This window comes from Cimex lectularius, unplaced genomic scaffold (assembly GCF_000648675.2).
Source record: "Cimex lectularius strain Harlan isolate CLEC.00 unplaced genomic scaffold, Clec_2.1 scaffold9, whole genome shotgun sequence".
NCBI lineage: Eukaryota > Metazoa > Arthropoda > Insecta > Hemiptera > Cimicidae > Cimex > Cimex lectularius.
Genome location: NW_019392733.1, coordinates 2,146,966 through 2,164,346, shown reverse-complemented (window position 1 = coordinate 2,164,346; position 17,381 = coordinate 2,146,966). Strand labels below are relative to the sequence as shown.

The window sequence follows — 17,381 nt, the reverse complement described above, 5'->3', positions numbered from 1 at the left end:
AATCGAAAAAGCGCTGGGTTCGTAAAAATAGAAATAGCCCTGCCAATTGTGGCAAGTTAAGAAAGACGTCCATCCCTGGTCCACGGAGAACGTTGCGAAAAGGTAAACGGCCATAATGACAAGACTACGCATAGGCCATACAAGAATAACGAACGGGCACCTTCTGGCCGGAAAGCGACCGCGGAAGTGTCAGTTGTGCCAAGATAGAATAATGGTCGAGCACCTTTTCAATTGTAGAAGTATTGACGTATATAGACAATATTTTGACATATCATCGGACCTGTGCGTAGTCTTGGGGACGGCAGAGGGCACAGATCGCTTTTCCGGTATCTCAGGGCTATAGGGATTTTTAAATGTATACGGGGTGTTCGGCTACTCGTGTTACAAATTTTGTCAGTACAAAAAGGAACCAAAAAGTCCTAATTAACTATGGTCCGAATCTCAACAGTTTCGGAGTTATTCCACTTTTTCTGATTTTTTAAGATTTCACGACCTTGCTTCAAATAAACAATGAAAACTCCAAAACTAAAAGGTTTTGGAAAAATCCGTTAATACCATTGAGAACTACGTTAAATTTGCAATAAGATGTGATCAATACTAAACTTGTAGACCTTCTGAAATAAGCGTTTTAGTAGCGAGATGTTTGAAAACAATTTTTTTTTTTAAAGTTGAAAAATTTACTATGGTGATTCTAAACTACTATTTCCAAACCTAGAGACCAGCAAATTTCGAAAACGTACTACATTTAATATCCTTTTTAGTTGTGTAATTGCTTTTTTAATTGTTTTTTCAAAGTGGAAGAAATTGATGAAGGAAAAGAAAAAACCGTGATTGAAGATTGGTACAGTGGAAAGATTAATAATAATAAAAAATAAAAAACTTAAGGAAATTTTGAATGAATTGATTAAACGTTTATTAATTTTGATTTGAAATGCTCTTGAAATCCAGCGGCCCTGCATTGGAACCCGGGACCTTTACCTTACAGTGACGAACACAGTGTCAATGCCTAAACCGTTGCGGCAACCGGCGCCACTTTTACTAAATTTAAATTTAGGTTTTATATAGATGCTTTGGTAAAAAAGTTTTAAAATTATTTTATAAATTTTAAATTTTTTAAGAAATATTCTTCAGCCAGATTTAATGAGGTCCTTGATAACATTTGAGATCCTAGTTTGGGATGGTACCACAAAGTTTACAATTTCTCCAACAATTACTGCTCAAAGTTCTATAGTAAAATATTACTAACTAAACATAGAAGGTACAACACTAAGCAACTTTACGTCCATTTTGAAGTGTTAAATGTCAAACAATTATTTTTGCTGTATTCATGCCTTCGTTTATTATGCATTTGTTCATTAAACAAGGCGTTCATTAAACAATATAGCATTAAGATGCATTAATTACTACAAAATTGATATAAATTCTTTTCCTCTTATGATAAATTTAATTTTTTTAAAGCTTATATACTCAATTAATTGTACATAATTTTTTTTTCGAAATGAAAAATTTGTGTCACGAGCGGGATTCGAATAACGAATAATTCGTTAATAAAAAGTGTTTCTATATGAAGCCGCGATTTGCTTATAATTAGAATAAAATCGGGTAGTCGAAATGAGAAGTTTGTGGCATGGGCGATCGAAGTCACGGTAGCTCAAGTGGTAGAGCAGCAGCGTATTTAGCCGAAAGTCGTGGGTTCGAATCCCGCTCGTGACACAAATTTTTCATTTCGAAAAAAATTGTGTACAATTAATTGAGTGTTTAATAGAAGCTGATAAAATTTAGTATAAAGCTTATATAATTAAAGAAGAGAAATTATTGTGAGCAACATATTAATAAAATAATTATTTAAAAAGTTACATAAAATGACAATTGTCAAATCAATTGTATATTTATTTCACTATTGTACCACTAATTTGTTTTAATCTTTTTTAGTTTTTTAATGTTATTTTTGGTAATGCATAAAATTATTTGGGAGCTCACAACTCCTGGCCTCAAGCACGAGTTAAACCTTCTGAGAGCAGGCTGTTTATTTTATATTTTATTACATCATTCTGTTCTCCATTATTATTTAAGTTTTTATTCTCAAAAGAATGTAAAATATGAATAACATGAATAGCAAATAAATTCATTTTTGTTTTCTCTTCATTAAATTTTGAACAAAGCTGTTTCATGATCCTTACAATCTCTCTTGTCCCATTTATTTCCTTTTTAAAGTTTCTGGGTGAATTGGAAATTTTGCCGTTTTTTACCCTTCCGGGTGGTTTTATTTATGGAAAGCTTAGATTAAGATGGCTTTGTCCTGAGTATTTTAGACGGTGCTACTTTTCAGAGAAGAGTAAGCTAATTTGATCAATCACGTCTTTCCTTTTTAAAAAAATATATAAAATATACTCCAGATTTGATATCAAAAAGAATATTTTTTGCTTAAAAAGTACAACTCTATATTTACCAAATACATCTTGTCACTGATAGTCAGCATTTAAAAAAAAAAAATCTTGTTTCCCTATTGTGAACATGGAAATATGAGAAAAATCATTCTTTGTACGTTTTATATGTAGTTACAAATTTAAAAAATACAACACTTCCGCATTTTCTACTTCTATAGTGTACTATAATGTTGTTGTGGGTCGTTTCACATGGAATGTCCGATTTTATAATTTCAGAAATTCAGAGAGGATATAGCGGTTTTCTGTTGTTTACTTCAATATTGTTTACACATTGTAATTAAGCAGTTATTTCTCCGCTTCTGTTTATCATGATGAGCTCCCCAATCCATTACACACGTTTTAGTATACTTCTAAATATGAACATGGAAACACGCGATTTTCGAGTAATATTCCTTTATCAGTTCAAACTCGCTCATTTGGCAGCTGTGGCTGCAACAAACATCAGTAAGGCGTTTGGGGAAGGGAGTGTAAATGAACGGACCATTCGCCGTTGGTTTGCTATGTTTGGGGAATACCGAACTGGAAAACGAACCCAGCGGAAGACCTCCAACTTTAATTGTCAACGATGTCCTTAAGCTTCAGGTGGAAGAAAACCTCGATCAAACAGTCAGAGGACTCGCAGCACAACTAAATGCAAGTGCAGCTACCGTGTCAAGACAGTTAAGGAACATAGGAAAAGTGAAAAAGCGTGATCTACGGGTCTCTCATGAGCTCAATGAGCGACACCAATTAAAGCGCCTTGAAAAATGCGGTTCGTCGCTCGCCAGGTCAGTTTTGAACTCTTCATCATGACTGGTCGTGGCAAAGGAGGAAAAGGTTTGGGAAAAAGAGGCGCCAAGCGTCATAGGAAAGTACTCCGTGACAACATCCAGGGTATCACTAAGCCCGCTATCCGTCGTCTGGCCGTCGTGGAGGAGTCAAGCGTATCTCTGGTCTGATCTACGAAGAGACCCGTGGAGTCTTAAAAGTATTCTTGGAAAACGTTATCAGGGACGCTGTCACTTACACCGAGCACGCTAAGAGGAAGACCGTCACTGCTGTGGACGTAGTGTATGCCTTGAAAAGACAAGGACGTACCCTTTACGGTTTCGGAGGTTAAGCCTTATACTTCTGCCTTTCCATCTTTCAAATCCCCCGCCTTTTCTTGAAAGACCAGGACACAAGCCAAAACCAAATTCACACCCAAAAAATTGATGGTGACCGTATGGTGGTCCATGGATGGGATTATTCACTACTCCTTTTTGCATAGAAGTGAAATCATTACCTCTACATCGTACTGCAAGGAAATTGACGGCATGCATAAAAAATTACTCAAAAAAAAAACCTGCATTGGTAAATCGGAAAGGTCCGATACTAACATACTGTAAACAAATTGAAAAACTTGGTATGAAGTTCTTTAGCAGCCACCTTATTCTCTGGACTTGTCTCCAACAGATGTTTAGTAATTTGGAAAAGTTCGTCAAAGGAAAAATTTTTGAAAGTGATGTTCAAGTCCATAAAGCGTTTGCAGATTTTGTTTCATTTCGAAGCTCAGAATTCTTCAGTTCCGGCATAATAAAGTTGGTCACGCGTTGGGAAAAATGTGAAGAAAATGAAAGTAAATACTTCGAATAAAATTATTTTCCTTTTATATTGTAATTTTAGTAAAAAAACCTTTACATTGGAAATGGACATTTCAAACAAACAAAAACCCAATGCAATAAAAACAACCCAATAAAAAAGAAGATTTGAAAGAAATATCGTTTGTTTATTTTTATCATCGTCGCAAACGTTTAAAAACCAGCCACTAGACTCTGAATCACGTCTAAATCAAGGAACACAGCCAGTTAATAATGGTCAATTCCGTGGAAAATTTTCCTCCACAGACGGACAACCGTCAATCGGTGTTCCTGTCCAAATCGAAAATTTCGAACTATTTATATATGTTTTTAACGTCGGGCTGTTTCATATAAAATGGAAAAAAACTGACTGTAACGGCTGGGGTTAAACGATAAGATATAGATAGATTATTGTTTGTAAAACTATTAAATAACAATATCCTATGTAGTAGAAGCAACAAATAAAAAATATTTATATGAGTCGTAAAATAACAATGATATATTGTGTTATCTGTTTTTTTTAAAACGGGGAAATGAAAATAATTTGAATAGAGTAAAAAAAAATCTCTACGCATTTAAATGGACCAAAATGCAAAAATTTTTACAATAAATCAGTAAATAAAATTTTAGAAAAAATGACAAGTCACTGGGTCGGAATGGGAGTGTGAATAATATCGATGAATAATTGTTTACGTTAAGGATATTCGCATATTATAACAAATGCGTTGGAATTTTTGTGCAAAATCATCCTCCTGATATTTTGTCAAAAAAGGGTACAATCGAGGAGGCGGTGGAAAGGGAAAAATTTGATTCTCTGGCAAACTTACGTTATTGCAGTCTTGTTCTGGAGAAGATTGCAATGTCGAATGGAGAGAAAATATGAGCAGAATCGCTTTTTCGACTGGCAATGCAACCATCGCACAAGACAAATGAGAACGGACTGAACCGAACCAAGGGCTCGGGTCTCGTTAACGTTTTGTACTTTTTACGTCAGAATATCTCGGATCCACCCTCCCCACCGGCTCACCAGCCCGCTCTCGTTGCATACATTTAATTGTTGACCCTTTTAATTGTCCTTTCTTGTTGTCTCCTCGTAATAAAAAAACAGAGAGGAACGTGTTTTTCTTTTTAATATGAACAATCGTAAAAATTCAACGTCCTCTGCTTTCTTTCAATCTTGAAATATTTTATCTCCCTGATGAGTGGAGCTATATGCCAAAGAAACTTTTGTGAAAATTAAGAAAATTAATTATTATTTTAATATTATTATTATTAATATTTCGCTTAATTATACGCAGACCTTTAATGTATATATTATTGTCTCCCTACAATTCTATTATTTCGCATTCTTGCCAATGTGCCATAAAAGCCAAAAGAATTATTTTTAGTAATGTTTTATAGGTTTTTCCGCCTTATATTATTAGATTTTTCGTGTAAGATAATAAAATAATATGCAGGATGGATATTAAATGAGACTAAAGTTATAAAGAGTTACAAAAGCCAAAATACATTTAGAATAAAGTAGGTTAAAAAAATACTTTCTCAAAAAACCAAATTGGATTCATTTTTACCACCTTGAAAAGCTATTGATATTAAATGAGATTAAAGATATAAAGAGTTACAAAAGCCAAAATACCTTTAGAATAGATTCACTAATTTCGTGGTCCGCTTGACCAATTAATACATTACAATTAATTGAGGTTTTTAGTTGAGATGAAAAAAAGTTAATGGCACGAGCGGGATTCGAACCCACGATCTTCGGCTAGATAAGCCGCTGCTCTACCACTTGAGCTATCGTGNACATGTACTCACAAACTTTAACAAAAATGTAGTGAATAAATAGTTAACATTTTATATTTACAGAATAATGGTTAACGTTATTTTGTTCACTAGTAACCCTGCATTGGAGCACTTTATTGTTTTTCTTTTATCCTATTCCCATTTTCCCATTATGATTTCAGGTTTTCTCTCACTTTGTATTCTGTTTGATCAATATCTTCTTTGTTCTTTACATTTACCTATTGTGTCCAAGATTGTAATTTTATTTACATTAAATTCAATAGTTTCAGTAAATAATAAATAAATAAGATACTTTTTTTAAGAAGCACTTTGAATTTTTTGCATTAGTTTTCATGAACGTCCTTAGAACTGTTGAAATTAAATTGTAAAGCTGAGTAGCAGGTGCATCACTGTTTTTTCAAGCCTGACAAATTTGTAACATCGTGAGATACTAATTATCTTTTCCTCATTAGTTTTAAGGCTCGATAATTTCACATGAACTCTCAAACTTTAACAAAAATCTAGTGAATAAATAGTCAAAATTTTATATTTACAGAATAATGGTTAACGTTATTTTTCGACTTTGGTTGTTCACTTTTTTTTTTTTTTTTTTTTTAACAGTAACCCTACAGTGGAAAACTTTATTGTTTTCTTTTACCCTATTCCATTATGATTACAGGTTTTCTCTCACCTTGTAATCTGTTTGATCAATATCTTCTTTGTTCTTTACATTTAACTATTGTGTCCAAGTTTGTAATTTTATTTACATTAGATTCAATAAATTAATTTGTTACGATACAATTAACGATAAGTGTAAATCCATTATATTTAGTGGCCTATTGCCCAAATTACTTCTTTCAATTAATTAAACTTTTTATGTAAGGATCAATAGCTTCTATAGTGACGATAGTTCAAGTGGTAGAGCAGCGGCGTATCTAGCCGAAGATCGTGGGTTCGAATCCCGCTCGTGCCATTAACTTTTTTCATCTCAACTAAAAACCTTTAGAATAGAGTAGGTTAAAAAAATACTTTCTCAAAAAACCAAATTGGATGATTCATTTTTACCACCCTGAAAAGCTATTAAATTCGAATTTTCACTGCAAATAAAAAATAAATATTTTTGGGTTGGATTAGTGGTTTGGTCTCTGGTGTCAAGTGTTCTGCTTAGAAATTCATAACTCCTCTGGATGTTATACTAATTCGATGTTGTGACAAAGATGGATTGTTCGTCTTTCAGACAATTACAAAATAGTTTATGTTTTACGTCATTATGAGTGAAAAGAATATGGATGAAAGCAACAAAAACAACTCGAACGTTTTATTTTATATATCCGGTTACAGAAGCTAGGTTTGTGCCATTATGTGCAGTTGATAAGGTTCTAAACCTCTGTTAAGTTTCATACGGATTGGTGAAGTCTTTTCAATATTATCGTTATTTTTCTTATTTTTGCATAAAAATCTTAGCCATATTTTGGAAGGCGAAAATTTTGAGGGAAAAAATATTTTTTGGTTTTCTCAAAAATTTGTATTCGGAGATTTTTCGGGTGTAAAAAGCGAATGTCAACTTTGTTTCTTGTTGAAAAAATATTTCATCTTACTTTCCTAAGTAACTCCGCAACTAGTGGAGCGTCAAAGTAGTGTGTAATTACGTAAACCTATATTAGCTTTTTCCAACAAATTAACCATTTTTATCATCAAATTAACCTTTTTAATTTCAACCGTTTGTAACTTCTAGTAACCCTTTTTAATTTCAAAAGGAGCCCTTATTTATATCAAATGTACCCTTTCGTTAAAACATAACGAAAAACTTCATTTAAAAATTCAGCCTTTCTTTTAAAAATTGCAAAAGCGTAGGATACGGTATCAAACAGAAATAAGCAAGGCAAAATTCCTGCATTTGAAAATATATATATATATTTTTTTTTTCAAATGCAGGAATTTTATCTTGCTTACTTCTGTTTGATACCGTATCCTACGCTTTTGCAATTTTTGAAAAAAAGGCTGAATTTTTAAATTAAATTCTTTGTATATATATATATATACCGGCCTCTTAGAAATCCATAAATAAAATACAGTGACAATAAAATTAACAATTAGATAAAATTTAGTATAAGAAACGACTTTTATTTTAATTTCAAGAAAATTACAAACTGAGTGAATGAATAATTTTCATACAGTCTTCTAAAAGCACAATTATTTTATGCTAACAGAAAATACTTAAATATGCAGGAATTTTATTTTACATCCTTATATTTCTTACCATCGCCTAAGCTTTTTAATTGTTTTAAAGAAACGATTAATTTGATATTAAAAAGGGTTCATTGAAGTTAAAAGATTTAATTTGTAATTAAAAAGGCTGATTTGATGTAAAACGGGTTTATTTTACATTAACCCATTTTAATTTTAAATTAACCCTTTTTTTAGAACACAAAAAATCCAGGAGATGGTATGGTATATAATCAGTAAGCATTAAAAAACCTCCATTCAAAAAAATTAAATATAAATTAATTGGACTTTTAGAAGACCATGCAAAAATTAACTACAATTAAAATTAATAACTAAATAAACAAACCTGGTTGTTTTCTTTTAATGTAAGGTTTTTTAAAATACGTATAATGTATTAGGGCTCTTCAAAACCCCAATTTCACACATTTCTACAAAATTAAAAGTTCATTAAATGATTAATTTTCATATGGTATAAAAATTTATATAAGCAGGAACTTTACATGCCATGTCCTAATCTTTTTAAATTCTTTCAAGCAAGGTTTAATTTGACATTAAAAAGGGTTAATGTTACTTTACATACTTATATTTTATACCATCTCCCAAGCTTTTCTAACGGTTTAAAGAAAGGTTTTATTTGAGATTAAAAAGGGTTAATTTGAAATTAATGAGGGCTAATTTGATGCGAAATTGGTTTATTGCAAATGAACTATTTTTAACATTAAATTAATTCTTTCTTTAAAACATTTGAAAAACTTCGGAGATGGTGTGACAATGTAAGCAGGCAAATAAAATGCCTGCATTAAATAATAAATAATAATAATAATTGGTCTTTTAGAAGACCAGATGAAAATTAATTACAATTACAATTAAAAATAATGTAAAATTAGAAATAAAAACAAATTATTTTTGAATTTGAGAATTTGTTAAATATGTATAAAAAATGTGGCTATTAAAAACGACAATTTCTCACATTTCTCAAATTAAAAGAAAAATCCTTTATTTTACATTTCATTTTACGTAAATATAAATTTTAGTTGTAAATTATTTTTTATGGTCTTCTATGAGCGAATTTTTTTATATTAACAAACCGTAAATAAAGAGAAATTTTAATGCATTTTTAATGCTTTGAAGAATAGGTTTATTCGACATTAAATAGAGTTAATTTGGTGCAAAAAAAGGTTAATTTCAAATTAAAATAGATTAATTTGTTCTAAAAAAGCTATAGCTGAATGTTTACACTTATTCTGTTTAATGTTACTCCCATATTAGCCTATAATCCTTAGCGTGTAGTTTTTTTGTTGTGTATTTTTTTTCTATATAACACCCACTTATTGTATTTATATCGAAGGTTTCGCTTTAAGATGTAAGCGCTTCTCTCTCTCTCTCTCTCTCTCTCTCTCTCTCTCTCTCTCTCTCTCTCTCTCTCTCTCTCTCTTTAATTTCAATAACTCATATTACAAATAGCCAGCAATTTATTTTAATTTATTTTGAAGAAGACTGGACTGAAAGACACGAAGAATCCTACCATCGAGAATTACAATCAATGAGTCACTGACTAGCACTAAGGACACTTCTTCATTTACTGTTGTGTTCATCGGCTGAAATAAAATAAATTGAACTAAGCAATTCCGCTTGGCAAAAAGAAACAATCTCTGGAAGCGGCAGTTTTGATAGTCGAAGCAGTAAGTAGCACGTCTTTCAGTGTTTGATGATGCCCAAATGGTTGGGAGAAAAAGAGAAGATTCGTTCTTCAATTACAGATTACAGACTCTAACTGGGTCTGGCAATGCCACCACGAGCAGTCCTTGTTATGAAAAATATTCGGCCAAGTTTGATTCTTAAGATTTTTCAGAGGTTAAAGCCGATGCCAGGTACATAGATGACTAAAGTAAAATGCTGATTCATAGACTTCTAAGCTGCAGTTAAGAAAATGGATCAAATTCTGAAGGTGGCAGAAGGTAAAGAAAGAAAAATGCAGAATGTGTAGTAATAGTTACATAGCAGGTTTTGGCCTTTGGCCATCGATCGGTTTCCTCTTTGGTAGTTGATGATGCTAAAATATTTAGGAGAACAACAGAGGATGGCCAAAGACAAATCGTGATCTTGTCAGATGTAATTAAGAGAATTTATCAAAATCTGGATGTGGTGATTAAAGTGCAGAAGGTGAAGGATAGATACACAGTAGGTTTTTTGGCATTGATGGTTGATAATGCTGAAATATTTATGAGATTTAAGAAGAAAGTGTTCTTCATTTGGTGATTACCTTCCATAACTGAGTGTTCAATCAACTGCCACCATGACCTTGGTGTATAGAAATGATTAGATCTTTATGATTTGTGATATTTCTCTCGTGTGGTCAGCGAGGTTATGAACCTGTAATTTGGAAGTCTCGGATCATATTGGTCTGTATATGTTCCTTGGGCTGGTCTGCCAGATGAGTTTCGGTATTTCGCCATCTTCGACGTGTCTGTGTCTTTATAGTTTTTCAGAGACCCATGGCAATAGGGTGCCAATGAATTTTATCAGAGAAGCTTCTTAAAGCCACAACACAACTTTCTAATTTGACACGTTTGTGCCATTGAAGGGAAAGGATATAGTCAGATAGTGGTGTATCAGGACTATAAGCAGGGTGATACAAGACTCTGGCTTCTTTCATTTGTACAAATTTATACGAACAGGGTATTTTTTTAATATTCAACGGTCAATCTTTGCTAACCGATTCAATTAACTGGTTACCACTTATCTTAGATTTGTCAGCAGGATTTAAACAACACACATACACTTTTCGTCTTTTTCAATTTGGCTTTTATTTTTGGATTTATGAGACGATTTGTTCGGCCATCGTTAAAATATTTTCAGCAGCCTCTGGCGAGCTGAAATAATTTAATTTTGGCTGGACGTTTAAGAAACCAAAATTTCTCGGGTATGACGGCGACATTCAATTGGACAAATTTCGTCAGCTACCACCATGAGATTCAGCTGTTTTGGCAATTGCACTTTGGGCATTCGCATTTAATTTGACATTTAAAATGCAACATTGTACCAAAGCTAATTAATTTTCCAAACAAAGACTGTTGTAAGCTAGTCGAACTTTGGAAAGTAGTGGAAAAGTTAATATAAAAGCCTTGAAAAAAGATTTCTTTCAGAAATAGAGGTCACATCGGCCTACCTGACAACAATGGGTTATTAATAAGGAAACCATATTTTTACATTCACCTATATTTCGCAAAGGGCGTATTCTCAATAGAATAATAGTTACTAATTATCGAAGCTTTCAACCTTTCAGACAGGCGATCGAACTATTGTAGAAAAGTCTAATTTCATTATAAAAAATCGAACTTTCGTTGTATTAATATTTTGAATGATAAAGAAATGACAAAAAGATATGATACCTTGTAATTATTATTTGACAATATTTCTCAACAACATTCCTATCCATAAAACCTACTGTGGACGCTACCTTGGATTCTATCTTTACACACGCTTAACCAGGAACCGACAAATACAACTACGATAAACTCTCCACTCACCCCAATCCATGTCCAATATAATCCATCCTAATAATCCCATTAGACGACTAAAGCGGAGATGGCCCCGGGACCTCCTCCCCAAGGACTAGCCCTAGACCATTTTCGTGGATTTCTACATCTTACCAGTCCATCAAGATTTAAAGGATGGTACACAATGTACACCCCTACAGACAATCATTATTTCAACTGCCTTGCCCGAACGCTCACTTTGGCTGATTTCCACCTAGTTTCCAGTCTGATATACAATGCATTTTTAGCTTTTCTAAGTCATCAGTTATGCTTTTACTTCAACCAAAATTTCTTTTACTCGACCAAAACGTAAAATCAGAGTCGAACCTGTCAAAATTCATCGAAAAAGGAACACGTAAGTAGGTATCAAAGAGAGCATACTGAGTTTTTTTTACACCCAAGGAAAACAACTCTAATGTATTCTTGGAGCCTGTGGAACGTGCTTTGAGCATCAGTCGGCCAACAGTAGATAAAAGGGATCAACAGTTTCATCGATGAGGGATCCCTTTAAAAAAAATCAAATCTGATAAAACCATAATAAATAGAAGAGGAGATAAAGGTTCTCCCTGAAGCACTTCCTGTGCAACTTCAACGTCTTCATCAAGTCTGACGAAATTTATGCTGAATCTAGCCTTATTTCCACGAATTACCAAGTCGTTAAGCGTTTTTCGTAGTCTAGGTTTTCGAAACTGTACAAATAAGACCGATAGATATTTCTTTTGGATTTGGCTATGTTGTATCAATTAGGTTTCTCTCTGAAAGTCGGTTTGTCTCTCTGGAATGTATTATGTAGTGATATTCCGTCGTTATTCGCATTCCCAACGCTCACACACCTCCCAAACAAATCGCAAACCCCAACAGCTTTCTTCCTTCAATGTCCAAAATCCTTGAAATAATCATTTTAAAGCGGATAATACGCATCCTAGATACTCGTAAAATCATTCCTTCTCACCAATTCGGCTTCCGTCCTCATCCATGATCAAGAATGTTTCGAAATTGTCGACATTATCTCCTTTGCTCTAAAGATTAAAGAATACTGCATGGATGCGTTCCTAGAAGTAGCATACGCTTTTCATAGGGACTGGCACCCGGGCATGCTTTATAAATTTAATTGTTTCCTACGCACTTCTTCTGTTCTTTTGCTGAAATACACCCAAACCGCAATTTTGTCTTCTAATTCGAGTCCTATCCGAGCTACGTCCAACATCCAAGAACACCTTGAACTTATCGAAGACTGGTACAAAACATTGGTGGACAAGACTGAATGGAGAAAAATTGAAAAAAAAAGCATTGCTTGGGTGCGTTCCTCGATGTAGCACAGACGTTTGATAGGGGGTGGCACCCGGGCATGCTTTATAAACTGGAACGCTTCCTACCCACTCATTATCTTATCCAGACACCTGCTTCAGAGTGAGGGGCGGCATCAAGTTCTCGGAGGTCAGACAGATACAAGCCGGCGTCCCACAGGGGAGCATTATTGGTCCATCATTTATCCTGCTGACGAAACTATACCCTCCAATACTTTCGCAGACGATACCACAGTTTTGTCTTCTAATTCGGAACCTATCCGAGCTACGTCCAACATCCAAGAACATGTTGAACTTATCGAAGAATGGTACAAAATGTGGTGGACAAGACTGGTGAAAAAAATGTACGTTCACGTTGAAAACTTTCCAAAACTCTTTCCTGTACATCAATAAAAATGAGATATCGATTTCCATGCAATCAGATACTTAGGACCATACTTGGACAGTAAACTGACGTGAATCCACACATAAGACTTAAGAGACAACAACTAAACAGACGAATTAGACAACTACGAAACTACTAGGACAACTACTAGGACCGAAATCCGTCTTGACCGTCAACAAGACTTTACTGTGACCACTTAGTTAAGTGTGTACTTTATTGAGTTCTGCCAAGCCATCCAACAGCCAGCGCGTCGAATCTTTCTAATCAAAAATCCTCAGACAAATCATCAAAGCTCCTTACTACATTACTAACTTCACTATCAACTACATCAACATTTCTTTTGTCAACGAACTGATTCGTTCCCGATTCTAAAAGTTTCGCACTAACCTCTCGATCTATCCTAACCCTACGGTCATGAGACTTCATTGCCTTTTTATGCTCACACTGAGTGCCAACATCGGCTGGTTTCTCGTGGTTCGTGGGTTACGAGTGCAGCGCAGGCACACAAGAGTCTCCAAGACAAATTTAAACTATTTAAAAATAGGCAGACATGAAACGAACATGGCTGAATAAAGGATTATTGAACGTAAACAATGATATATTACATCAACAAACGTGTCATACACTAGAGATTTATTTTCGATTAGTTTCAACGCACACAAGATTTTGTTACAATCTCTGAAATCTTTGCTTCAAAGGCACAAGAGATATTCGTGAGCTTGACGCATATATTAATTTATTAATTAATATAATCGACATGCACAATGTCAAAACATCTTTTTGCCTCTCGGAAGATAAAATGATAACTGTGATCGCAGAATAAGGAGAAATCTTATTTTTATCTAATTATTTCACATACACATAAATTTTGCAATTGTTAATCCAGGAAGTTGATAGCGGATATCTAAAGTGATGTCATTTCTATTTCTTTTTATCAATCAATTGTCTCTGTAATGCTAAAATCAATTTTTATAAATAAGGGGAAAAAGGCTGGAAATCATTACTGGTATTACTTCAGAGGATGTCCATGGCAAACCTCAGCCGAAACACAGTTTATAACGATTAATACAAAAGCAATTTGTATGTTTGCTATTCAACGCGAACCGAAAATATTTTGGTTAATAATAATATGATTATGGCTAAATCTGTAAAGGTTTAGGCGTCAAATTTTCTTTTTAGAACCTTGGATATATATGCCAAGGTTTCAGGATAAATAAAACTTTGAAAATTGCCAAAAGAAGAGATGGATAAAAAGACAATTTTTGAGTTGTTTTATCAGAAGAAAATCCATCTGTGGCTCAAACGCGGTTTATCAGAGCCAGTTTTCAACTTCGCAGTGTAACCCACACTCGGCAAGCAAAAATAAATTTCAAAAGGTCGCATTCTTATCGATTTGCTTTCCGAGCGCCAAGGTAACGATAGATTTCTTTACGAGGATTCATAGGAACGGCAATAGTGGCAATGGAATTATCGAAAATCCGTCTCGTCCAATTGAGTTTTAGACAATTCCGTCCGGTTGAACATCGGGATCGCGTGAATACACACCGTACACTTAAGAATTCCGTAACAAAAATATGTGATTTAAAACGAAGTGTTAAGCTTTGTCCAAATAAATAGATAATATCGTTTTAACTGAGATATTTCCTTATAAAAGTTATAAGTTGCCTTATAAACGTTCAGTTCCTCATAAAAATGCATAATAAACACTATTGTTTTATATTTCTATATATATTTTCTTTATCTTTCTCTACTACCCCTCTAGCTTAAAAAATATACCAATTAAACATTATAAAAAAAAATAAATGTGCCATGGTAAAAAGAAAGTAAATTTGCTAATTTGTCAGCAATAAAAACTCACGTCCCAACATGTTTGGCACTTGTACCGTACTGATTGAACCAAGTGGCTCAAGAAGAGGATGACGAGGCCGGAGAGGATCATCTCGTCGGTGCTAGCGATGGTCGACTGGAGCAGACTGCACTCGGCGGTTTTGCAGCATTTACGTCACAACAATGTCGTGCCGATGCACTGACCCAAATTAAAGCTTTTCCACCAGTCGACCAATGTGCGAATTATTATTTCCTCTTTTCTTTTAATTGACATTCGACTCTCGCCATCATCGGTGTGTGAGTTAAAACATAAATCGAAATTTAATTTTCGAGAGGAAATTGTTTATAAAACATTTCAGGTTCTTTGCCTTCCAGGCAGAATCTGCCATTTTAAGTTGAAAAAATCGACAATATTTATTATGATGCCGGCATCCCGTGTAAGCTTGAGCTCAAATAATATTTTGAATTGTGTGGTGTTTAGTGGCCGTTAATTAACGATTATTTGGAGATCGTGAGATGCGGTCTGGTGTGACGTAGGGTTTAGAAAAACATTTTCTTTATCATGCCAACGTTTCGATCTTTATCGAGATCACCTTCAGGTTATTAAAAATTGTTTAAATTATACAAATACGTATCAGATATTAATATGAATTTATACAATAATGTACACATATAGAAATTTTAGGTTTAATCAAAGTATTTGTACTCCTCATAGTAAAATGGATTTTTATCCCTACTTTCTTCCCCACTTTTTCAAAACCCAACATATATAAACAAAAAACATTAATACCTCACTTACTCTCTTAACACGACACACAACAATGATAAATCTGCACAGAAAACACACACTTTGACTGATTACAAATGCCTTGATTCCACCTAAAATTTCTATATTGTACACATCATTGTATAAATTCATATTAATATCTGATACGTATTTGTATAGTTTAAACAATGTTTTAAATCCCAGGCCCTGAAGATGATTTCAATAAAGATCGAAACGTTGGCAGGATAAAGAAATTGTTTTTCTAAACCTACGTCACACCAGACCGCATCTCACGATCTCCAAATAATCGTTAATTAACGGCCACTAAATACTACACGTTTATCCTTAGGTTTTAAACACTACGAAGTGCGAATTAGTTATCTTAAATTATTGAATAGTCTTAAATAAGATAAACCGCTTAAATCCATGAACGTTAAAAAGTTAAGTTTTGAGCGAGGATTTAACCCTACACTGCTCGACTAATAGGCGTAATTTTTATGGCAATGGGAAAAATACGATCTCGATCAGATAATCTATTCTCGGGAAAAGATGTATTTTTTCTCCTTTCGGTACACTTTTCTTAAAAACTCTTTTTCATCTTGAAACTATCGTTTTTTCATTTCTGTACATCAATAATGTTCAAACTATTATTTGTTTTGCACAAAAAAAGGTGTCCAATATTGCCGTTTTAGGTAAAAAAAAAAAAAGGAATTACTGTTTTTAAAAACTGGCTACAAATTCATAGTAAAAAATAAAACAAAAAATTGTTATAATAGGCGAAATAGAAATTGAGAAAATGGTAACGATACATGACAAATTTTAAAATTAACGATTCATTAATTTTAAAAGCCATTTGCTTAGTATTGACAATATTCGAAGTTAAAATAAAAAAAAAAGATTGGTGTAATATAATAGACCGAATAGATTTTGAGAAAATCGTACCTAAAAATGACAACTTTTTGGCATCTGTTTGAACTATTAAATTACTTTGAAAATTAAGATAAAATTTTGGATTTTAATGCTTCAAGAGAGTTCAGTCTCTTTTGAAAAGAAAATGCGTATAAAAATTAAAAGCAATCTAGTAGAACTGATGTTCAACAGACAAATAGAAAAAAACCATACGGCCAAAAAACATGCTACCCCTGGAGTAAAAGACCAAACAGAAAAAGCTTTACACAAAATCGTTTTTAACTATAAAAAAGTTTACTGTATAACTGCAGCGTTTAAAAAGACAGAGCTTTTGCGAAAAACCTGTTACTTTTTTTTCTAGGTTGAGTATTTTTTAAGANGAGTGTTGGAAAATGATATTTTCTAATTTAAGTACAATTTTGTCACAAAGAAGAGTCAAGTAAGCCAAGTAAGACAGTTATTAAATCAAAATATCTTCTCTCTGAAAGAATTTGTCTGCTTGCCAAGATGAAATCGAGAGGAGACTTTAGTCTTGAAGACAAAGAAGGTCATGGAAGGATTTCTTTCCTAGATTACGATGTTCTGCGTGCTCAAATCT

The 17,381-nt window shown here is 33.4% G+C and overlaps 1 protein-coding gene and 1 pseudogene across 3 annotated transcripts in view; one reads left to right on the top strand and one right to left on the bottom strand.

Annotated features, from left to right (window-relative positions):
* Positions 1-15,256, bottom strand: part of LOC106665323 (lysosomal alpha-mannosidase-like) — a 33,988-nt gene extending 18,732 nt beyond the window's left edge. The window contains exon 1 of one of the 3 annotated variants that reach the window (XM_024226917.1): positions 15,140-15,256. In XM_024226917.1, coding sequence (XP_024082685.1) covers positions 15,140-15,220 — 81 coding nt within the window. In that variant the 5' untranslated portion in view covers positions 15,221-15,256. Of the gene's footprint in view, positions 1-4,872; positions 4,996-15,139 lie in introns of those variants that run through there. The other 2 variants (XM_024226916.1, XM_024226918.1) reach the window with 2 other exon arrangements.
* LOC106665381 lies at positions 2,532-4,057 on the top strand (annotated as a pseudogene).
* Positions 15,257-17,381: the final 2,125 nt, after the last annotated feature.